This window comes from Eucyclogobius newberryi, unplaced genomic scaffold (genome assembly GCF_026437365.1).
Source record: "Eucyclogobius newberryi isolate DKJ021-1_F unplaced genomic scaffold, fEucNew1.0.hap1 SCAF_15, whole genome shotgun sequence".
In the NCBI taxonomy this organism is placed as follows: Eukaryota; Metazoa; Chordata; class Actinopteri; order Gobiiformes; family Gobiidae; genus Eucyclogobius; species Eucyclogobius newberryi.
The window spans coordinates 22,076,099-22,101,634 of record NW_027315779.1 but is presented as its reverse complement, the minus strand read 5'-3'; the positions used below and the strand labels follow the sequence as shown (position 1 = coordinate 22,101,634).

The window sequence follows — 25,536 nt, the reverse complement described above, 5'->3', positions numbered from 1 at the left end:
TGTGCAACACCCTTGTCACAGCATCACCAAACACTGGGGTGGCCCTGGGGCACCCCTCAGATTTACAAGTCCTGACTTAGTACTTGAGTCAGACTTTAGTTCCAATTTTGATGACTCGATTTAATAAAATGATAAAAATGGACTATGGGTTGGACTTGAATGTCAGTGACTTGACTTGGAGACGTTGAGATGACTGAATGTCTCTCAAAAACAGAAAGCACTTTCAGTGCTTAATTTTAAAGGAACAATTTGGAACACATGTTTTTAAGAAGGCCTGTTTACAAAATTAATATACAATGCAAAAATAAGAGCTGTATTTGGTCATTTGGTATAAATATTTGAAACTCAAAGTGTAGGATTACTTGGGACTTGTGGGCCATTGTCCAGAGACTTGACTTGTCTTTGACTTGAGGCCAAAGACTTGAGACTTACTTGAGACTTATTTGGTTTCAATTAAGCAAATTATGTGAGCAAAAGTGCAAGAGGTAAATGTCACCATTAACTTGACATCAAGTTTGCATTAGCAAGTTTGGAGGTTTATTTAATGTCATATAGCAGCAAGTTGTAAAGTAACAAAGACATACACACTGTAAGATAATCAATGAAGGAAACAAAGGTTTCACAATATTTTTTCTTCGGTCATGGTTTACTCTTCTTATTTACGTTGGTTATAACTATGTTTATTATAACATAGTTGAAATTGCCCTGTGTGTTTCAGAAAAAAGTGATGAGAAGCAAACATTTCAAACACACACAGTGGTGCAGGCTAAATATCTGCCATGAGCAATGAGTAGGAACAATCACAGCCACATGAAAATACTTAAGCTCTTATGGTAAAAAATATGTATTGCAGTGACATATGTATTGATTGGTTTACTCAAATTAGTTCCACTGTCAATAAACCTATATCTTTCTCTCCCAAACTCTCAGACTTTTGCAGACTGCATGACATGGCACTTATGTTAAAAAGTAATGCAACAAACATTTTCATTAAAGCATAGCTTATTTAGATTTTAAATAAGACAGCATTAATGCAGGCAGAACCGGAACACTCTTTATGACAGTGAATTTCAACAATGCAGCATCCACTGCACTTTCATGTCTACAAAGTACTTTTGGTGCTTTCAGAGAGGAAGACTGTAAACAAGTATGTGACTGATCATTCATCAACACTTAAAAACAAAATTCATTTACAATCAGATGAGGTTTTTCACTCTCTCAGCTGGAATTCTGTTGCTTAAAAAAATAAATAAAAGAATGGCACCATTTTGCAGAAATCTGAAAAATAATTTGTCAAGATTTATGCGAAAATAAATAAATAATAATAAAAATAAAAAATATGCTGTTTCACCTGCGCAGACAATAGTCGAGACTCAGTAATCCTCAAAACATTTGGTTACGTTTCTTTGTATAGAGGACATGTACTAGTGTACTTGGTAATATACATCTATCTTGTTACAGACACACACTGACTAACAGAGATCTTTTAGGGCTACAGGGAAACTCCTGAATCTGACCTGATGTTGTTACATACAGACATATAAAAATAGATCAAGCATACCTACAGTACAGTATGGCCTGCTGGTCTTCCTGGTAAAAGGTGTTTCATACAATTTAATAACTGTGTACTTATATACACTGTATAACTTCATAATCCTAATTTGCATATTTTTTATGTGATAAACATTAGGATATTGGAGTGATTGTTTCTTTTGACTTATGTGGATTAGTAAAAATGTTAAATTGTATCCATTTAATTTCAGAGTATTGTTTTATTAGATCACTGGATTTATTGGTATAAATACAAAGGTAAGTATATACAATTTACGACACTTTTAAATTGGTCTTTTATGGAGGGTTTGTCAATCTGCTAATGTCTGGATTCAAACACAATGTGGTCCAATCTATGTTGTTTAGTTTTTTACCATGATTTTGGGCACCACTGCATTAGCCGAAGTTCAACATTTCACAGCTGAAATCTTTACATTCTGTGAATAAAAGTCACATTAGACATTACAAATAATAAGAGCCATTTTGGCCAAGAAGTCACAGATCAAAGACTTTTCTCTGGACTGACCATACATCCCACTCCTCTCACTAGCGACTGCAAACAGTGCCACACACTCTCCTCCTCACATTCAGTTATTGCAGTTCAAGCTCTTTTCTGCCCAAATGGTTTCAATAACATAAAAATAAAAGCAAGTTAAAAGGGCGCACTAATAAACTAGTTCATGCAATGCTTGGGTTTTCATCATGTATACAAAGGCATTGTGTTACGTAAGCTTACTGTTACTTTGAGCATTGCCATTTCACACCTCATGTATTGAATTAGAATTTGACAGAGAGCTCTTTGTTTGACATTAGGAAAAATAATTATAATAATCTTGATGATAGCAATCGAACTTAAAGTGAATAGTGGCCATGGATATTTACTGACATGATGAGCTCAGAGAATTACACCAGCATTCCGTAATATTCACATCACTCAAAGCTTGTGGTGCAATGGGATTACAAGTTTACTTTACACAAGTTTGTGTTTAAGGTGCCCAACTGCCTCAAGTAAGCTTACGTGGGTGTGACAAATCAGTTAACATTTGCAACTAGTCATTGTTTCCTTCCCATTTTCTCACTCTAACAAAGAGAATAAATAAAAAAGTATATTGCTTCAAAAAACTTTTTTTTTTAAATATTGTGAAATGCCATTCACCACTTCTCAAGTTGTCAAGAGCAATACATTATCAGTCAAGATACATACAGAAAAATGCTGTGAATCCAAGAGATTAAACTATCAACAATGAGACGTGACAGTGACTAATTCCTGGAACTTGTTGGAGTCTGACTGTGTGTCTCGGCCCACCTCCTCTCTACCAGCAGGTGGCGCTCCTGTATTGCCTGGGTGAAGGGGAGGGGCTGAGAGATGAGTCTGTCACAGTTGAGTCAGTCCAATGGCCTCAGTGTGTTCCAGCGAGTCACTGAGGATCTGAAAACCTAGCTGCGCATGCTCCCGTCCATCTCTCTCAACATCCTTCTGTCCATTCACCCACCCTCCAATGCCTTTAGTCAGTGACAACTCCAAGTCACAGGGACTCCTCATTTGCTCTTTCCGGAGGTGCTGGACCCCCCAGCCCCACCCTCAAATTTATCTGCAATTTCTGATGTGTCTAGCTTCTCAGAGCCATCTCCTTTCTCTGACCTCTCCTTATCAGAGCGCTCTTCTCCCTCCACCAGTTCCGACCGCTCGGACCTGGCATCAGCGTCGCCCTCTGATTTCTCCTTTCGCTCAGAGCGGTCTGCCTCCATGCCTGAAGTACCAGGTTGGTCCCACTTAGTCATGGACTCATTATCTGTTATAGCAGAGGTGATGTTAGACGTCCAGGCTTTTAGGTCCTCCTGTACAAACACAAATGAAAAACTGTTTAAATTATGCTAAACAACAACAGCAAATGCTAAGATGTGTCATGAATAAATATAACTATGGATTATCTTTTATTTTTTTACAACGCAGTCATTCGATCTAGTCTAAATCATGTATAAAAAACAATTAAATGACCATTAATTTCACTTTATTGAAATGTTTGCTTACCTCATCTTTCGCATGGAATATGAAGTTGTTTCCATCGTTAATTCTGGTACAAAAATAACAAAACAACAACCACTTTTAGCTTGTGTTTTAGATTAATGGTTTTATGTACAGACAATTTTACATGCTAAATGATGTTTTCTAAACGGCTAACTCTTACTGCACAATGAAGACGTTCTTCTTCTTCTTGTATCCCATGGACGGGTCAAATGTGCAGTTGCACATTTCCACAGATGGCTCTTCATTGTAAGTTGTAGTTAGATGCCTTGCATCTTTGTAGAAGTTTAACTTCCCATCTTTCAGCACACAGTAGACATTCACCCAAGTTTTACTAGAAATTAAAATAATGCTCTGTTAGTTCTGAACAGTTTTTATGGCGTTCGATTAAGCTTAAATAATATATATATATATATATATATATATATATTAGACGTATATGATATACTTTATCATTTTTATATGTTTTTTTATTTAAGAGAAAATGAACCTCTAACACCAAATTGGCTTGAATGAATTGATCAAATCCTTGAGTACCTGTTTGGGCTTCTCTGTTGAGCCTCCAGCTCAGAGGTGGTGGCTTTTTTGCGGTAGAGGAAGCCTTCGTTTTGGGCAGTGTTAGGGGGGGGCTGGGGCGTGGTGGGTGCACCAGTGGCTGGGGCCGAACGAGACCGTCGTGGCTCCTCTGGTTCTTTTGGGCGTGGCCTTCTTCTGGGTTTGGGCCGATCTCTGGCTCTGGGACGTCCATCAAATCTGGTGACAGGGGCAGAGAGGCTGCTGGGAGGCCGGTAAGGCTCTCCTCGAGCCTGAGAAACAAACACGGGGACATGATGAACATGGACAAAATAAGACAGCTTTTCAGTATTGTAGGGATATTTACAGATGCAGCTTCTCGCTCCTGAACCTGCTCAACAATCTCTGCCATTGTAGATCTCTTGTCCCTGCAGAAGCATTACACTTGAGTCATCACACAATTATTACATCATTTTAAAAAAATCATTAGTGCCATACACTACAGACTAGACATACTTTGAGCTAAATGTTGCAGTGAGGTTGAACCTACCCTGAGCGTTTGTCAGATCCCTCCTTCCCCGATCCCTCCAGGTCACTGGAGTCCTGCCTGGGTATCCGCTGCTTGCCACTGCCCTCTTGCTCACTGGACGATTGTCTCTCTAATCGTCTGCGGTAACGCTCCTGTCGCACAATCATAGGAAGTTCATTGAGCCTGGCTTGGATCTCCTGCTCACTGGAGGTCTGACGACCCAGCTTGTACTCCCGCTCCCTACGCAGATGGTCCATCTGGGGGTCAGAGCGGCTGCCGCGGGGGTCCCTCTGGAGACGCCCGTGTAGTAACTCCAGCCCAGACTCTGGCCCCATGTCAGCCATGGGAATGTCTCCATACTGCTCACGCTGGATCCTACTGGCCTCCAGAAGGGGGTTCACTGCCTTGTGTATATGGTTGATTCTGGGCTGCATAAAGTCAGCTTTCAGGTGCTGCCAGGCATAGGCCATTTTAGGGTCCATGATGCCCCCACTTTGAGCCAAGTAACCTGAACTGCCTAGACTACCACTGCTGAAGTGATTTTGTGCCAGAAAGCCTGAGCTGCCCAAGCTACCACTGCCCTGATAATTCTGTGCCAAGAATCCAGAACTCCCTAAATTAGACGGTTGTGCCAAGAATCCGGAACTCCCTAAATTGGGCTGTTGACCCATGTATCCAGAACCTCCCATGTGTTGTGTTTGTGCCAGATATCCAGAACTTCCCAGGCTCTGTGGATGAGGAAGAAAGCCTGGACTCGACAATACTCCACTTCCTGGCTGCTGAACCAGATTTCCCGAACTCCCCAGCCTTCCACTACCTAAATGGTTTTGGTTGGAGTGACTAGAACCACCAGCAGCATTTAGTCCAAAGTACCCAAAGCTTTCCCCAATGCCCCCTGTTTGATGGTTTGTTCCAAGATAAGACGAGGCGTCAGCTCCTGTGCTCTGAGAGGCCAGAGCAGATAAACCAGCGTCAGCCACAGGGGCAGGTGTAAGGTGGTTCATCCCCAGGTATGAGGAGCTACTTAGCTTGGAGCTGCCCTGATGATCAAGGGAATGGTAGCCAGATCCGTTCAGGACAGGATTGTAACTGCTTAGGGCTGCAGAAAGTCTCTGGGATGCCGAAGTGGCCCCCAGCTCCAGAGCACTCTGTAAAGGCTTGGGCTCGATCTGCGCCTGTACCGTCTGCCTCAAAAAAGGAGAGGTAGAAGTAGAGGAAGCACCAGGAGTCAGGCAGGACAACGGAAACATTCGACGGCTGGACAAGGGCATCTTTTTCTCTTCTTCCTTTTTCTTCTCAGCCTAAACAAAAACAATTATAAGTTGGAAATACTTTGGAATGGGAAAATGTTTAAAATTATATATTATTTTTGCAAAAATGGAAGTAATGGTAATATATATATAATTAGTCCATGGTGAATGTAGCACATGCAAAAGAGAAAAAACAGCTGTGGTGAAGTCCTGGCCTGCATTAAGCGCGCCTACTAAGCAATTTCTTGTGTGACTTTTTTCTTTTAAAGCCATTAAAGTGCGACTCCAACACAAACTGATTAAACATTTATCTCCTGTCAAGCTTACTGCAGAAAGCTGGCGGAGGGAGCTGAAGCGCTCTTTCCAGGTTACAGCAGCCTTGCGGAAGGCTTCATGGCGAAGGATGAGCTGCTCCACCTCGTCTGTCTGGGCCTGGGCCTGTCCCCCCTCAGCCTCCCGGGACGTGATCAGTGGCTCTTTGGCCTTTAGCCACGCCTCCGCCTTCACTGTCTCCTGCGCAAACTGGAAGTGCTCCTGCTCTATACGGATACAACAGGGGCACAGTTTTTTGCATGTTGTACCTGTGTATTACTCTTTTACATAAAATTTCAGTAATATGTGACATGCTAAACATTCCATAACGTGTTGGTGAGGCTACTCACTGCACAGCAATCTTTCTTGATGTTTTTCCCACTTCTCATTCAGAGCGTTTTGTTTTGCCAGAAGACTGTCCAACTTCTCCTTTATCTGTAGTTATAGTATGGGTAACATAGTAGCTTACAACCATTTAAATGCAACATACATTTTTTTCCTTATCTTAGAAAAGGTAATGTTAATTTATGAGACTAACCTCCTCAGATGCAGGATTGCCAGCAGCGATGAGGATTTTGCCCAGATCTGCACATTGCTGTAAGGTCTTGCCACGGTTTTCTATTTTGGCTTTTTGCTCCTGGTGTTGTCTCATCATTAGCTCCAAAGATTTCTGATCCCTAAGAAAGTGTTCCTTATTAATAACAGCCAAATATGCAAAACACACCAACCAAATCTCATAAAGTTTTTACAAAAAATAAAAAAGCCAAAAGGTATTTTAAATGAACATGAAACAAAGCCTTATTGAAAGCTTTGTGCAAGTGTTTTATTACATTGAATGCATATGTGAAATGTTGTATATTATTGTTTTGTGCTGCTCTCTTTTGTTATTCTACCTATCTATTTATTTGTCACTTGTTCTATTACTACAATAGACCAAAACATTTTGTTTCCATTAGCACACCACTATAAATGCAAATAAATATATTTGTAATTGTATGCTTTTAGAACATTCTACACAGTTATACCTAGGCTCGTCCCACATGATCTGTCCCATGACGCCTTCCATCCACATCAGATGTTCCCGAACAAGGGAAAAGAACTGCACTTTGTCAGTTACTGAGGTGACCTGGACGCGGCTGGCCTCACATGAGCTGAGCAGTTCTCTCCACGCCTCCATGATCTGCTGCTCTTTAATCATGATGGCTTCAGCCTTCTCCCCGGCATAGATGGTCCTGAGCTGGGCTGCGTTCTCCTGCATCTGCCGCACCTAAAACATTAAGGTTTAAGATAGACTAGTGAACAGTCTTTTTAGAAGGACAGAGGGCAATATTTCTAATACAAACAAGTTAGTTACACTGTGCAAAAATCTACATTTTTCAACACAGCAAAGTCATAAATCGTATAAACTGTATGGTACTTTTAGCTAGACCTGTTTCCATGAGTATATTGTAGTGTACCTGTGCCACTAAGAGTTGAAGGGCGTGCTCAAAGGAGTGCATGAGTCTCTGCAGGGTGGCCGGGTTGGTGATGTTGGCTTGGCACGCCCTCACTTCTGGCAGCTGCTTCATCTTCCCCATGATTTGAGCCAAAATCTACAACAACAAAACAGCTGCGTCATCATAGGCACTCTGAAAATCAAGTCCATCTTCTCTTGTCGTGTGCTCTGTATTTGAAAACATTTGGAGTTTGTTGGTACCTCTTTGCAGTCAGTGAAGAACTTGTGTAGTTGATGTGATGCTGCGAGCATTTGCCTGCGAGTCTCCATCAGCTCCAGCAGGTCGGCCCAGGACTCGTTTAGTCCGTCCTTCCACTCAGCGATTGTGGCGGCATCGGAGTGGCCACAGTCAATCATCTCGTTCACCATTTTGTTCACCTGCTCTAATCGCTGCTGCCCAACATTGTTGGTTTCTGTGGCAAATTTGGTAAATTTCTCCTGAAGGACCTGGAAATTAATTACAAAAATATCAATCATGTTTTATTTTAAGATATGAATAACTTAACTTAACCTGTTAACATATTAGAGAGAATAGTGTATAAGCCTTTGGACTAAAGCTATTTGGTGTGTACATCCCAATCCCCTGTCCTGCATTCGCACTTACAAACACAAACACAAACACACTAATACACCACAGTACAGTTACAATGAACGCTCTGCCTCTGAACCACTGACACATTTGAAACATATAAATCAATTTCAGGTAAAATAAAATGTGTGAGCGTAGGATAACAATTATTATCAAATCAAAACAACAGTATTGTCTCTAGACTAGACTAGAGGCAAGAGTGCCTTATACGGCAAAGCAGTTAACCTACATGTAGGTTACATATAAAATACATCACAGGACAGTATTTAAATCATGCTTAACACTTATATCATACGTACTGTGACTTCCTCTAAGTCATTGCCAAGCTCTGTTGAACTGGCAACTGTTTCCCGCTCTGCAATCCACTTCTCCAGTTCTTCCACCTCCTTATTGAGCTGATAGAGCCAGTACTGCTGCTCCAGCCTGGTCTTCCTTTGTTCTACCATGTCCTTTAGAGACACGTAAAGCCGGTCTATATGGGACTGTTGTTTGGTGATCTGCTCACTGTTTGAAAGAGAGAAAGTTTCACTTATTACTGAAATTCACTGAAAACACACACATGACTGACCTGTCAGGATGGCCTAGCCCCAGGAGACACTGACACTGCTGGGAGAGCATGCCCACAGTCTCTGCATATGTCTCCACTGTCTGCTCTAGAGCCAGATGAAGCTTCAACAGCTGCAGTGTGCTGGTCTCATCCTGGGAAATGTACACGCTCTGTAAAAGTCTGCATTTACGCACAGCGGCTACATAAGGACTTTTGTGTATTAGTGGTTTACCGTGCCCTTCTCCTCATTGGCCAGCTGTAGCTTCTGCTCGGAAAGCCAGGACTCGACTTTGGCGGCCTCAGTATAATACTGTTGAGCCTGGAGTGTGGCGTCCAGGAGTACGGCCCTCCTTTCTGTCTCCAGCTGCAGCACCTCCCACAACTGTCGCACATGCCCCGCCCCCTCTCGCACAAACTCAACTTCAGGCGTCCGGAGAGACGCGATGATAGCGGCGCGGTCTAGCACCTCCTCGACCCGTGCGCGCCGGCCTGTGAGCTCCCTGTGGAGAGTCTGCAGAGCGCACACGGCAGATGAGAACACATTGCAGTGGGAGACATCAGCTGAATGGAGCTCATGTACCTGGTGTTTCTTAACAAGCTGCTGGACACTCTGGAGGTTGTTTCCATAATCTTTGGATGAGGCCAAAGGGAGCCTCTCCTGAATCCACAGCTACAAAACAAACAAAACATATTCACATTTTTTCACTTGTATTAGGACAGCATCCAGTGTTTTTCATGTATAGATAATGATGATTGTATACTAAAACAGTTTGTATAAATCAGGAAAAAAGACTCACTATTTCATCCTCCAGGTCCTGTGCAACTTGGTGCATCTCTTTTGAGGCCAGTAGGATACGACGTCGCTCCTTCAGCGGCTCGATGAGCCGAACAATGCGTGTTTCTACCATGCCTGGCTGCTCAGCTGCCTCCGGCTCACCTGTCATCAGGCCTCGCTGGGGGAGACAGACCCCCTGTAAGGCACCCACATCCCCGACGTCTTTATAGAAGTCCCCAATCTGGGACTCCATTGCCTGTACCAAGAGAGTGGTCAAGGTCATATCATAGCCACCGCCAAAGGAAATAAAGGTTAATTCTATTGTTTTTTGTGTAATGTGGAGGGAAAATTATTAGTCTCTATAAGTGTTTGAAAGTGAAAAGTCTCGTTAGATAGATAAACCCAATGTTCTATGTCAAACATTATTAATCAAAGGCCACACCTGGAACTTCTGCAGCTGCTGGTTGAAGGTGGGCAGGTGATGGGCCTGCTCCAGCTGAGGCGGCTGCTGCTCCAGGTGGGAGAGCTGACTGTCCAGGTCCGAGTAACTCTTGACAGCCGGCTCAGGCTTGTTGTTCTCGAACAGCTGCCGAGCCTTGGCTTTTGTGGTGTTCTCCAAATCAGACCAGCATTCTCTGATCTCCTCTAGTTTCTGCTGCACCACAGAGCGCAGCTCAGGCTTCTCCTGGATCAGCTCCTGTCCCTCCTGCACACACACCAGTAAACCTCCATGTTAGTGGTGGCCACCTGCTTTATCTAACTCCTCTCTGTGTCACTCAAGTGGGACTGTTATTTCCCACTTGAGTGACTTGCAGTGGCTCATTTGTGCAGACTTTATTGCCAGTCTTGAAGCCTTGAAGGGGAAGCTCTTGGCTAAAACATAATACTCAATTCACAAAACCTAAGACTATAAATAAATAAATGATCTAAATACAGAATTTTAAATAGCTCTGCAAAACAAGTGGATAGTATACTGTATGCGAGCATATTGTGTCACTTTAGCTGCACGGAAAAATGAAATATTCCATTTTGTATGCATAAATAGCAATTTGTTTGAGTATTAAAGCCTGGTACTGGGTAAGGGCAGGTGTCCTTCCCATGACAGAGGTCAGGAGTAGCAGATTCCCATATCAAAGCATTTTACAAATACCTTTGAGTCAATGATAATCTTTTGGCATTTTCCATTTCTTCTGATCGTGCCTGAGCAGATGGCTTTGTTTAAACTATAACAATTTGACAGAAAGGCTGGCGCTCAAAAAACAACAAACTTCCCACCATTCAAATCCTCAAACAGAGATGTGTGGTTGCGTGCTAAAATAACCAGTCGAGTGAAGGGTTGTGGCTGTAAAAACCCGGAGAAACCCTTTTTGGATTAGCACCAGATGATGTCACATTAAATGCAATGAAAGCTGAATAGTTCTATCTTATCTTAACAATATCACCAGTATGCTTTTTTATTATCAATATAAATAATTTAATTTACACAACAGTATCAGAACTAGAGATAAAGTGTTATTACGACACTGGGATACAGGCTTCACATTCGCTGCCACTGATGATGAAGATGGATTCATTCATCTGTTCACATGTAGCGCAAAATAATTGAAAGTTTGTATCTTGTAAATCCTGCTCGTCTTTCTCTTCCTGACTGAGTGGGACCCTGTGTATATCCTATAGCTTTCATAATGCAGTGCTGCGTTTGTCCTCTTGGCACAAGCCTGCTGCTTAGCTGCTGCTAGTGCTCACACTCTCCCATCCCTGTGCTCCACTCCTATCTTCCCTCAGCTTCACTCTCCCTCCCATAATGCAGAGCCAGCAGAAAGCAGGGCTCTCTCTCTCCACTGGTAGGCTTTACTGACACACAGAATGGCCTAAGAAGAAACTAGAGAGAGGGTGGAGAGAGGGGAAAAGAGAGGAAAAGGGGAAGGTTTCAAAGATTCAAACGAGAGGGAATGGAGAGAGAGGGCCTTGTGTAAGTCATGGTTCCTGGTAATGTTTGCAGTTAAAATGTGCTGTGTATGATTATCATATCATCATGTATGAATTATGCTGTAATGGCTGCTTTGTGTTCCCAAAATCTGCAGGCCAGTAATGCTGATGCAGCATAGTGAAATAGTGGGTGGGATTGACTGCCTTGCTTTATAGTACAGACACAAACAAAATGTGTACACGCGATAGTAGCACTGCACAATCTGCAGTAACATGCTTTCGACTGCCTATGCAAGAAAAATGATGCTGAGCCCTTATCATGTTCCATTCCAATATGCGAGGGCGGTTATAATCTATATATACTACAACAATCATTATAAAAAAGAGTTAAATGTGTTAAATATAAAGCAATATTGGTGCTTCTGCATGTGTCTACTATAATACTATACACACATTCAGTAGTTATGTTATCAGACAGAATTGACTGAGCAGAATCCAGCTTTCTGCAATGAACAAATGACATTGCAAATTAATTGAAACATAAAATAATATTGTTTGGCTCCTTTTGTATGCCTTCTCCCTTTTTAGATTGCAGAGTGTTTAAGACGTCCTTCCTTTCACAAACATCTGCATTACTCCGACTAGACAATATAATGGGAGAGAAGTATGTCTTGTATTCTACAAAAAAAAGTTTTTACATTGATCAACTGCATTTCAATTTGAGCAAGGTCAAAACTGAAAGATTGTTGATAATACATGGCATCACTGTTCAAATGTGTTGCACTGATAATCATAACAGATAAACAAATCTGATCTGAAAATACTGTATCTTTAATAGTCCTAATGCATGTAATATTATTTGTCTTACATTTTTCAGTGATCGTGTTGTTTGCTTAAGAGTCCTAAGAGTAATAATTTAAGCCTCTTGCAAATGAATGAAGTTTCACAAACAAAGATATTGAGTGCTATTTCCAGTTGGTTTTCTGTGCACTTAAGCTGGACGTATGTGATCCTGATGTTACGTGTTTGAACTTGACTGTTATGTTCAAGTGATATTTTACCATCAGCCAGTCTAGAACAACAATTTGATTCATGGTTTGAATCTGACAAATTCATTTATAACATGCTAACATTTATTAATAAACTTGCATGAGTATATAAGTATAACTATAACTAAAAGTCTATTACAGGCTTTTATGGTATTTATTTCATATTGGGAATTATGGAAAAAAAAAAAAAGTTTGAAGCAATTGTTTTACCATTTTTAGGTGATACGTGTATCTAAACTGATTACAGGTTACTGCAGGGTGCGTTCACATGACAACATAACATCAGGATTGAAAGATCCTAATTGATACTAAAACTATAAACTAGATACTCATCTAAAACAAAAACTACTACTGTTGTAGAAAAGCTGTTATAATCATCATTGTGGCATCAAAATCTGTATCGAGTATTGTGGCTTTTCCTTAGTATCGAAATCAAGTGTGACATTTTAGTATCGTGAAAACACTATAACATAGCTTCAAAAGTAGAAATTCTACTGTGAAATTGGCTGTCAGATTGTAGATTTGTTGACCTGGTTTACAGTTAATATCTCTGTAATTATTGGGCCGATCCACATGAAACGAAAATGAAATAAAGTTTAATGTCCTCTGTCATAAATGAGTAAAACAGAAATGCGGTTTTTACAATAGCTTCAGACACAATATTGGCAAAAACAATTACAAATAAACTAAATAGTTGTAGAACAATATTTTTGAACCAATGTTAAGTTTAGTATTTAGCATCTGAAAATCTATATTGGCTTAACATTAAAATTCTCTGAAATATGGCAACATAATCCTGAGCTTTGTTATGTTCATCTCCTCCTACTTTTTGTATCTTAATAAATATTTACAAATTGTATTACAAATTCCACAACATTCTAGCCTCAGTACATACAACAGCTAATTGTGCATTTGGTAAATTACAGTGTATTCCAGTCTAATGTGTTTGTTTACAAAGGCCTGACCCCTGAGCCTGTGAAAGGCTTGGCACAAGGACAGCTCCTGTAACACTCGTCCACACGCCCAGTCCAGCACAGAGCAGAGAGCACAGAGTACAGAGTCGTGTGGAGCTTCATGTGCTGACTAAGGCCTGAGATAATCGAGGGAAGAAGGGGCCTGAGTGGGAACCCGTCCAAAAGGACGCCGAGTTCTGGGAGTGTGCAGGACGCAGTGTCATGTCCCCCCTGTGTCTCTCACACAGAGGTAACCACACAGAGGTGCTGCGCTGGTGCTGGAGGGCTGATGTTATGGCTATGGACGTACAAGGGCCCTTGTGAGACGCTGCATTGAGCTACGAACAGGAACTTAAGGAAAATCCTGCCAGTCAGCACACAGGCCGAGCTACAACGAGCAGCCATCTTCAGCTCAGTGTCTGTGCCTTTGCTTTTTTCATATGGTATTAGCCATTAAAGGTTATACAAATACGCTGATCATTCAGAAAAGAAGCAGGATCCTGTTTCAGTTCATTTTCATTTCAAGCAGAGATGTTATTCTAGGCTGAGCTTTTCTCACTTATGTACAAATGTCCATAAGCTAGATGCATTATTCTCAACTACAAACGTTACAGACATAACATTTCTCTATGACAAAGATTCATTATTCATCAAAGTTTCATAGTTTCCAGCTATAGTTTCCAACAAGCTTGAATTACATTATGTTTGTACTACTGCATTCCAGACTGCCTAAAAATCACAAACTAAAAGAATCTAAGAAGAATGAAAACTGTTTCTGCTCACAAAGACACATGTCAATACTGGTACAAACTAACTAACTTACAAGTAACTTACTTGCTTGACACCTGCAGGGAAGTGTGTAACTTGTAGGTGACACCATCATGTATATATCGTATTGTCCATCTAAACATTACAACCACAGTCATGAAGTTAAAAACCAGACAGCAGCAGCAGGCTTTTGCGCCAATAAAGAACTCTAATCAAAACTGTCCTTGTAATGCATTTTAAGACAAATAAACGTTACCCACTGCATACAACATTTAAACACTGTATGAAGAGTGCGTTTGACATTGTTGGAAAAGGATAACTTACTATGTTCAGACAGTTAATCTACACAATCATTTAGTATTATAATATTTGTTTATTTGGTCAAGACAATGCATGTAACTGAACATGTATGTTCAGTAACATGTATTGTATCATGCCGGCTTGAAGCCATGGGACATTTTTTAAATCTGTTTCACATTCATAGGAGAAATAATCTCAATGATAATGTATTTGAAATACCTGACCACCTATTTACATGGAAATGAGTGGCCCATCTCATAATCATACTACTTCCTGAATTACTAACCTGTCGGTCCTCATTAGGCCATACAAAACATATATATTTATAAGTTACATCAGCTAATAAATATTTGAGTGTATTTACTACAACAAGCACGTGCCTTAGTCCTTGATGAATATGCAAAAAAAAAAGAAGGTATATTTGTTTAATTTCTAAGAGAAACAATTCAAGGAACCGTTTTAAAATAGATGTCAGGTTTTTTTTTTGGGGGGGGGTTTGTGTTACCGTTTTTGTAGAATTACTAATAGCAAATATTGACTCGAATGTTTGGTGTGATTGAAACAATAAAATCCCTCCAATTCAAATCCAATGATATGCGCTCTATATGAAGGGGATATGCTATAATATTATAGTGTTATATATAAATTATGAACTGCCTTATTAAGCTTTACTACCACAAGAAATCATTAAATTGCTTAAATTAGGCCTTTAGGAATACAATTGACTGGAAACAGATGTATTTTGTTAGTCTTCTTTCATCTTTCATTAAGCCAATAAACCCAGTAAAACACAATATACAGTACGAGCTTGAGACGTTTCTCTATGGCTAAAGGCTAGTATGTAGTATGTGTACATTTTCTACTTCACATGTGTGTACCTCCCGAATACTATATCAATAACAAATGCTGTAGACCCTATCAAACCAGCAAAGCATCATGTGTATCCTGGGAGAATAGTGCATGAAAAATATTGACAGCATGTGTATCAAGGCAAGCACTGCTAAAGCAATAGGCCACAGAGGTGTTTCTCAAATATAAGGCAATGGGACAGAGACAAACCTCGATATCACATGGATCTCATCATCTATGAGAGTGAAAACAACACATCTACTTCGGCAATAACCTTGACTGTGTAATTCAGGATGTCCCTATGCTCAGTGATGAAATTAAAACAGGAGGATGACACCTTTCACACCCCACTCCCCAGGGCTCGTGTGTGTTGTGTATCCTCCACGACTCACCTGCTCTGCATTTCTGACCCCCCGTCCAGCTCCCCTCTGCCAATGCTCACCTGTTCTATCTTGGCCAGCCATTCCTTGTTGCGGGCCAGCTCTGCCATAAAGGCCTGGTGCTTCAGCCACTTCCTGTGCAGCTTCTGGGCCTCATCCCGCGCCGTGTCTCGGGCCATAAGCATCTTCTCCTGCACCCGCTGTCCCAGTCACTCAGCTAGGGGAGACAAAAATAGCCACCATCAGGAGCCCAATGCTCAAGCCAGCCCCTCTCCTCCCCTTTCCCACAGGACGTCCTGCCTGCCTCTTCTAAGCGAGGCCCACCAGGTCCACTCAGTAGGGGCCTGGGTACCTGTGCTGACACCACCCACCCTCACCCCCACCAGACACCCTTTTTCTGGAAGAAAAAAAAAATCAAGATAAGCACCTCAGCAGCAGTGGTAGCAATGGAAGAACTCAAGCCCTTCCACTGAGTTGCCCCTGGGTCCTCATGCCCTACCGCTTCATGGGTCTTGCGGTCCTGATGCTGCAGTGCCTGCTAGCCAGTCTGGGAGAAGGCAAAAAACAAGCAACCAAATAGAGGAATTGCACCAATGACAACACTGCTAAAAAAATGACACTAGCATCCAAGATTCCCAGTGGGTTGTGGGTTATCTTCTAGCACCAAATGTCAATTACAATCCATCCATTAGGAACGGTGGCAATGTAGCATAGCCACAAAGAATGTTCAAGCCAGGACCGTCCAGTACTAGCCAGCCCAGGTCAATCTGTAGTCCAGTCTAATGATGCCGTAGACAGGAGGAGGAGGAAGAGTTGGAGTGGGAGGAGCAGGGCGACCAGGATGCAGAGGCAGTGCAGTGAAGGCCGGAGAACATAAGCTATCCTCTCCTGAAATGCATTGTTCCCCTGTTGCAAATATGCAGGAGCGGGATGCTGTGAGATGGTACACTATTTCCTCTCCTCAGCTCCCCTTCCGCGTGTCCCTGAACAGCTCGTCAGCGCTTGGTGCATGCTGCTGCAGTCCTTGCCTCTCAGCTACACCGTGTGTGTGTACGTGTGTGTGTGCAATCACAATCAGCACTGCAGTGCCGGAGCAGAGAGGCTGAGAGAGAGGGAGAGAGAGAGAGAGAGAGAGTGAGAGAGAGAGAGAGTGAGAGAGAGAGAGAGAGGGAGGGGAGGGGGACAGCCAGGAGGAGTAGGAAATGGAGAGAGGGAGAAGAGAGTGTGCAAGAAATAAATAAATAAAAAAAGGAAGCAGAGCGAGGGCAAGTGAAAAGAGGAGGATAAGATGGTGTTAGTGTTTGGGGGTAGTGGATTAAAAAAAGGGAAGAGAGAGTCTGCGTCATCCCTCAGTGTCACCAGGGACATTTCTCCGCACTAGAAATGACTGCACTCGGAGCAGGAGCAGGATTTGGGATGGAGGGAAGGGGGGGAGGTGTCGGTGCTTTAAAACAGCTGAATGAGAGGGGAGAGAGATGTGCACATGGCCCACGGTGCAGCTGACTGATTCTGATCACTGCTCTCGCTCTACATGATTTACAGGCAAGCGCTGGATCTGTGGGCTTCTGCTGAGGACAGAAGGGTGAGAAGGCACCGAGGCTATTAGGTTACATTTCACATGAATTATACAGAGATGTAAAGAAGAAGAATTTGTTTTCAAGGGAATGCATCTTTTTTGTTAGCTTTCTGTTGTAGGAGCTTTACAAATGATCTGCAAAGATGGTGAGGGACTACTCCAACACTCTGTACATGTATGAAATGTAAGAATTATGAGCATTTATTAAAGGAATTTCATCACATGGTAAATAGAGAGATGTTTTAAAATAATACCTTTGGGTTGCACCACACTCAAATCATTCTAAAATAATAGGTATACTGATGTGATTTATTGTTCTCAGACAATAATGACTGTAAAATGACGCTACATAAACATTACTACAGATTACTACATGTGAAGGGGGAGGATATGGTGCCACCTAGTGCTAGTTACATTTGCAGATTCGTTTTCATATCTGTTTTGTCGTATTAGTTCAACCAGATCACCTGAAACATTAAGTTAAATTGATGTCAGCTTAACAGCAGGGATTCATTTAATATTAAATACCTGTGCTGCACTTTGGCCAAGGGGCTGGGTCAGAGAACATATGAAACTCTCTGTGTTGAGCGGTTGACTCCAGGTTGCTGAACGTCTCTCTCCATTTGTTTGTCCCATCTCATGCTGCAAACTGTCCTGCACACCCCAAAAAAAAGATACAAACAATACCGGAAACAAGAATACAATATACATCATCATAATATAATCACTAAACAATGGATACACTGCGGAGAGCTAGGTAATTCTAACTCAAGTGGAAATTTACAATCAATAAAATCAATACATTAATACTAATCTCAGAAATAAACATGCTCTGAACACATTCTACATGAAGCAGTTTGCAGGCGTTTACACTGAATAAATAAGATGCATGGATGAATGTTCATAGCATTGGTATTTTAAAACAAAATACTTAAATAAGGAATAGCCCTCATTGCTAACAAAAAGCCAAAGCAGCGCGCTGACGCCCTCTACTGGGCAAACACAGGTACTTTAACCACTGGTATTAAACCTCTCAGCCAGTTGAGTCCATTTTGCACAGTTTTTACTGGTGTGACTAAGCCCAAAACACGGTTGTTCCTTGGGGTGAGTATTACCATTACTTTTAAATAACATTACATATTAAGTAAAGGCATCCAAATAATAACTCAAATAGAGGTACAAGATGTGACGGGCAAAAGACTACAAGTGATGGGTAACTAATAGTAATAACCATCAAAATATAATAATTTGACAGAAGATACCTCAACATCATGAGCTCATTTCCAAAGAAAAGTAATAAGGCACAAGAAACATCAAGTTTAAACCATTTTTAATTCAGCTGTGCCCCAGTATAAATCAGCTGTACCCAGGTATAAATCAGCTGTGCCCCAATATAAATCCATCAGCCGTACCCCAGTATAAATCAGCGTTACCCCATTATAAATCAGCTGTACCCCAGTATAAATAAGCTGTACCCAGTATAAATCAGCTGTACCCCAGTATAAATCAGCCGTACCCCAGTATAAATCAGCGTTACCCCAGTATCAGCTGTACCCCAGTATTAATCAGCTGTACCCCAGTATAAATATGCCGTACCCCAGTATAAATCAGCTGTACCCCAGTATAAATCAGCCGTACCCCAGTATAAATCAGCGTTACCCCAGTATAAATCAGCCGTACCCCAGTATAAATCAGCGTTACCCCAGTATAAATCAGCGTTACCCCAGTATAAATCAGCGTTACACCAGTAAAAATCAGCCATACCCTAGTATAAATCAGCGTTACACCAGTATAAATCAGCGTTACCCCAGTATATATCAGCCATACCCCAGTATAAATCAGCGTTACCCCAGTATAAATCAGCGTTACACCAGTATAAATCAGCCATACCCCAGTATAAATCAGCGTTACCCCAGTATAAATCAGCGTTACACCAGTATAAATCAGCGTTACCCCAGTATATATCAGCCATACCCCAGTATAAATCAGCGTTACCCCAGTATAATCAGCGTTACACCAGTATAAATCAGCGTTACCCCAGTATAAATCAGCGTTACACCAGTATAAATCAGCGTTACCCCAGTATAAATCAGCGTTACACCAGTATAAATCAGCCGTACCCCAGTATAAATCAGCGTTACACCAGTATAAATCAGCGTTACACCAGTATAAATCAGCCGTACCCCAGTATAAATCAGCGTTACCCCAGTATAAATCAGCGTTACACCAGTATAAATCAGCTGTACCCCAGTATAAATCAGCGTTACACCAGTATAAATCAGCCATACCCCAGTATAAATCAGCGTTACCCCAGTATAAATCAGCGTTACACCAGTATAAATCAGCCATACCCCAGTATAAATCAGCGTTACACCAGTATAAATCAGCGTTACCCCAGTATATATCAGCCATACCCCAGTATAAATCTGCGTTACACCAGTATAAATCAGCGTTACACCAGTATAAATCAGCGTTACCCCAGTATAAATCAGCGTTACACCAGTATAAATCAGCGTTACCCCAGTATAAATCAGCGTTACACCAGTATAAATCAGCCGTACCCCAGTATAAATCAGCGTTACACCAGTATAAATCAGCGTTACACCAGTATAAATCAGCCGTACCCCAGTATAAATCAGCGTTACCCCAGTATAAATCAGCGTTACACCAGTATAAATCAGCTGTACCCCAGTATAAATCTGCGTTACCACAGTATAAATCAGCCATACCCCAGTATAAATCAGCCGTACCCCAGTATAAATCAGCGTTACACCAGTATAAATCAGCGTTACCCCAGTATAAATCAGCTTTACACCAGTATAAATCAGCGTTACCCCAGTATAAATCAGCGTTACCCCAGTATAAATCAGCCATACCCCAGTATAAATCAGCCGTACCCCAGTATAAATCAGCGTTACACCAGTACAAATCAGCGTTACCCCAGTATAAATCAGCGTTACACCAGTATAAATCAGCCGTACCCCAGTATAAATCAGCTTTACACCAGTATAAATCAGCGTTACCCCAGTATAAATCAGCTTTACACCAGTATAAATCAGCGTTACCCCAGTATAAATCAGCTTTACACCAGTATAAATCAGCGTTACCCCAGTATAAATCAGCTTTACACCAGTATAAATCAGCTTTACACCAGTATAAATCAGCTTTACACCAGTATAAATCAGCGTTACCCCAGTATAAATCAGCTTTACACCAGTATAAATCAGCGTTACCCCAGTATAAATCTGCGTTACACCAGTATAAATCAGCGTTACCCCAGTATAAATCAGCTTTACACCAGTATAAATCAGCGTTACCCCAGTATAAATCTGCGTTACACCAGTATAAATCAGCGTTACCCCAGTATAAATCAGCGTTATCCCAGTATAAATCTGCGTTACACCAGTATAAATCAGCGTTACCCCAGTATAAATCAGCGTTACACCAGTATAAATCAGCGTTACCCCAGTATAAATCAGCGTTACACCAGTATAAATCAGCGTTACCCCAGTATAAATCAGCGTTACCCCAGTATAAATCAGCGTTACACCAGTATAAATCAGCGTTACCCCAGTATAAATCAGCGTTACACCAGTATAAATCAGCGTTACCCCAGTATAAATCAGCGTTACACCAGTATAAATCAGCGTTACACCAGTATAAATCAGCGTTACCCCAGTATAAATCAGCGTTACACCAGTATAAATCAGCGTTACCCCAGTATAAATCAGCGTTACCCCAGTATAAATCTGCGTTACACCAGTATAAATCAGCGTTACCCCAGTATAAATCAGCGTTACACCAGTATAAATCAGCGTTACCCCAGTATAAATCAGCGTTACACCAGTATAAATCAGCGTTACCCCAGTATAAATCAGCGTTACACCAGTATAAATCAGCGTTACCCCAGTATAAATCAGCGTTACACCAGTATAAATCAGCGTTACCCCAGTATAAATCAGCGTTACACCAGTATAAATCAGCGTTACCCCAGTATAAATCAGCGTTACACCAGTATAAATCAGCCGTACCCCAGTATGGAAAGACCCAGCTCGTGCTGTGCAGGAGGAGCGCCTTGTGTGCAGAGGCTCACAGTCCAAAGTCAGAATGACATGTTTCTCTGCAGAAAACTGTGCCTCAAAAAAACAAAGAAATACTGAGGAAACATTGGGACGAGCTTCAGGCAAAGTCGTCTTTGGAGACATCGGCAAAACCCCACAATGTTTGACTTTTAGAAGTGCAGCCATAATAAAGAACCAGGACATCAACATGACCAGCATGCACCACTGTGACCATTGTGCCTGCTGCAATAATACAACCAATACAAATCCTTTAATCATCCCCATACTGGGAGAAAGTACTCAATTTGTCAATTTATTCATTGTAGACTGAGCGCTCGGAGGAAGCCTTCAAGCAGAGATGCATTAGTGGTTTAGTGGTTTGTTGTAATGTTTCATGTTCCTCATGTTTCAAATGAAAATGTGCCCATGTTTGCTGCCCTGTCACAGCACACGTATGCCAGGCTCGTGAGTCGTGAGTTTGAACGCTGACTCTGATCATTTACTGTATGTCCTCCCTTCTCTCTCATCCCCCATTTCATGCTGTCTTACCTGTATAATAAAGACCAAGGGCCAAAAGGCCTTGAGGATGTGAAACCTTCACCCTCTCAACAGGCGTCTGTATTCTAATACTTCTAATTATTCAAAATACATATCATATCAATAATAGGACCATATAACAGGATATGTTACAAAATACATTTTAATGCAGGTTTTCAAAGTGCATTTTCAAAGTATTCTTCCCAACATTGTCTAGCTCTAATAAAAAAAAATCACATTTTTTGTTTGAGAAGAAAACCTTTTCTGTCAGTAGAGGGCAACATTTCAACATAAAAGCTGAAGCAGTGCTAGCACAAACCAGTACCACCAATGGCACTGAAAAGGGGTAAGTTGGGATACCAGCAGATGGAGATGGGCCTTGAGCCAACACTACACAGAGCCAGCACAAATAACTGAACTGCAAAAAGTAGTTTATAGAATTTATGGTTCTAGATTAATGCGACAAAGTATGGCTTTGGTATCTAGACCGTAAACAAGGCTATCATTTTTAAGTAAATACTGAATCAAGACAGACTGCTGAAATGGAAAAGGTGAGAGTGATAGAAGAAATGATGATGTATTTAAAAGTGATGCTCATAAAGGAGACATATTATGTAAAAAAATACTTTTTTGTTATAATGGTGTCTCATTTCATCGCTCATCATTAACTTACTTGGAGTTGTATTTCATCTAAGTTTTAATAATATTGAGTAGTTTATTGTGCTGCAAGTGAGACTTAACTATGCATAGGGTGAAAAAAAAGAAGAAAAAAAAGGCACCTGGCCATTTTTTAACAATAAAAACACATAAATGACAATGAGAATTTGCTTTTTGTTGAGGGGAAATGCTGTCCTGGGGGTTTGAACAGGAAATCAATGGACTAGTTTCCATTACTTAGCCATTTATACGATGCGGATCACAATTAACAAAATGTTACAAAGTTATTGTTTGATACAAAGTACAATAAAAAAGTATTTAAACTGGTAACGATAGATCATTTCAGAACAAATAACAAAGATTTTTTAGAATGCCATTTATTTAGTAGGCATACAGTAATCTCCCCACGGTTTATTAACAGATAAACAGTCATTATTAATCAATAGTATCGTGTATCAGACTTTCTCCACTGGGACGCAGGGGTTAATGACCAGAGCCAAGTGAACACAGGGTTATGAAGTCATAGGATGCTGGAGGCCCCATCTAAACCGCAACACTATAATTATGAATGACTGGGGATTACAAACTTTCCTTTTCCTTTATTTTCCACCACTGCTTCCGACCGTCTTGTTGTATATTTTCAATGAGACGGTGTCGTTTACTGCCGATTTATTGCACTCGTTTGAGCTCTTCATTTTTACAGATTCAAGCCTCAACCAACATGTCTTTAGGACGGCTGTAAACCTATTAGACTCATTTGAGCATGGAACGACTGTGGCGATCTGAAATGGTCAAGGGGTGTCACTGTAGTCGCCGTGTGGGAACTAGCCTACAGACAGTTAACCTTGACCACATGTTCCAACACCCCAAATGGACCCTGTAATGATAACCTGGTATAATGACTGACTTCTCTTTGGAAAGAATGCACTATAGATGTACAGTGCAGCCCCCAGAATTGATGCCACTTATTTGAGTACGATACTGCATGCAAATAACTACATCAGTTTGAATCGTTACGCACAATTATTTCTTTTTAATGGTTAATACGATTTTGCTCTTAAAAGTATGGTTTAAATGTATCATTTGTGCAAGAATGTGTATTTTTTGGGGCCAGGGCGGAAACGCGCTGACATTCCGGTGTGAAGGAAACAGTTAGACATGTCATGACATTATGTACTGACAGATTTGCGTGGTTCTGTTACAAGTTATAAATCACTTAGAGGGGATTTGTTGCAGTACTCAACATAGGGCTAAATTAGAGGGTAAAGTATTGTTAGTGACCAAAGCTATGCTGTTTGCCTCTACATAGCAACCGTTTGCCAATAAAACCCATCAAAAATAAACTTCAATCTTCGTGTAAACTCAAATCTTCGTGAATGAATAACATGCGTTTATCAGTCTCTCTCATGTAAGCTTTTCAGTTTTACCTGTTGTTTTTCCCCTCATAAATCACAACTGCTCCCAACCAATAAACCTTTGGAGACACCTTTAATGTAGCAGAATAAGCTCTATGATTAACAACCAGGAATACAACATAGATTTGGTGAATAACATTTCCTATGTAGAGATGCATCGGCTGCAGTACCTGGGGCACTGTTTCTCACCAACAGGTTTTATAGCAGTCGTACACCGAGAGGCATCACAGCAGCCAACAGCGCATGAGTGCCAGTAATTTCAGACTGAATGATTCACAAATGTGCTGTCAGGAATCTCTGTTGTCACTTTTTGTGTTGGTGGACTAATCCAGCCATGTAGACGCGTGACAAGTGTATATGTTTCATAGATGCATGGTGATAGACAATAACAAGAGGTGGACTAGGTATTACCTCACATTAAAGCCACATGTTTGGCCTTGTGTAAACCACCAGATAAAAAAAAACAATAATGAATGTGTGTTTAAGAGGAGCGCAGAGGAAAGTGTGAGTCAAAAGAGAGGCCTTCCTTCTTCAGCGGCAGGTGATACATTCAGTCTGATACATTCAGCCATGACGGGCAACATCAGCGCTGACAGCAGAGATCGCCACTGACAGATGAACCTGGTGGACAGTCAAGTGTCCTTCAACAAAGCTAGCTAAAACCTCATGTAACACAAGTGGTGTCTGAACAAATGGCAAGAAACATCAGCATCACAGGCCTAGGCTTGAACAATAGTTTCAGTGCACTGTAACTGCACTGTAACTCCAACATGTAGTCGACTCTGCATAATGTACAGTACGATACAGTCTGACATTGACCAACCTCACTAAAGAAATGTATGCATCCAGCAACATTCATATGAAGAAGCATGAAACCTTTTACTTGGAGTTGATCACATAACCTTTTGCATGGATGAGGATTGGCTTTATATTGAGAAAATGCATTATCAGCTGAATGTGATACCTCCTTCATATGAACGTACTCAGTAAAACTGACCCAATGAAATACTATACATTATCCAGGGTTTGGTATTGTCATTGATGTGATAACATAACTAGTGATAACATTGATTGCAACAGCCATTATTGTGGTATGACAACAGTGGTGGGGCGAGATTACCACAACGTTTTTTCCTAAATGGAAGCTTTTATTGAGGTGAGAAAATTCCATGGCAGACACCAAAAACATGCATTAACATACCACTGCAAAGCCAAGGTTAGCGATCTTACTCACTTATTAGGCCTAACTACCCCTTTGGAAATATACATCTATAACTTTTGGCACACAGACCTCTAATAACAAGCGGCTAACAACCAGTCATTATGGGGGCTTGAGGAGGAGATTTACAAATCTAGGGTTCAGCGATGTTGGACAGGTTCGCTTCACTTGAAAATGGTTATTCCATCAAGGACACACTGAGCTGCATGATAAAATCTTATGATTTATTCTTGGCGGCTGATAATTACTGGTGTCT

At 41.1% G+C, this 25,536-nt stretch overlaps 1 protein-coding gene across 1 annotated transcript; it reads right to left on the bottom strand.

Annotated features, from left to right (window-relative positions):
* Positions 1–514: 514 nt before the first annotated feature.
* Positions 515–16,900, bottom strand: sptbn4a (spectrin, beta, non-erythrocytic 4a). Its single transcript, XM_072446755.1, has 20 exons — positions 16,243–16,900; positions 15,878–16,032; positions 10,030–10,293; positions 9,610–9,843; positions 9,393–9,482; positions 9,045–9,323; positions 8,834–8,964; positions 8,565–8,769; positions 7,878–8,123; positions 7,639–7,773; positions 7,207–7,448; positions 6,720–6,858; positions 6,532–6,616; positions 6,197–6,408; positions 4,641–5,920; positions 4,458–4,518; positions 4,115–4,383; positions 3,741–3,911; positions 3,584–3,626; positions 515–3,390 (listed from the first exon to the last, which is right to left on the bottom strand). The coding sequence occupies exons 2-20, from the start codon at positions 15,998–16,000 to the stop codon at positions 3,091–3,093; spliced, it is 4,509 nt and encodes a 1,502-aa protein (XP_072302856.1). The 5' UTR covers positions 16,001–16,032; positions 16,243–16,900; the 3' UTR covers positions 515–3,090.
* Positions 16,901–25,536: the final 8,636 nt, after the last annotated feature.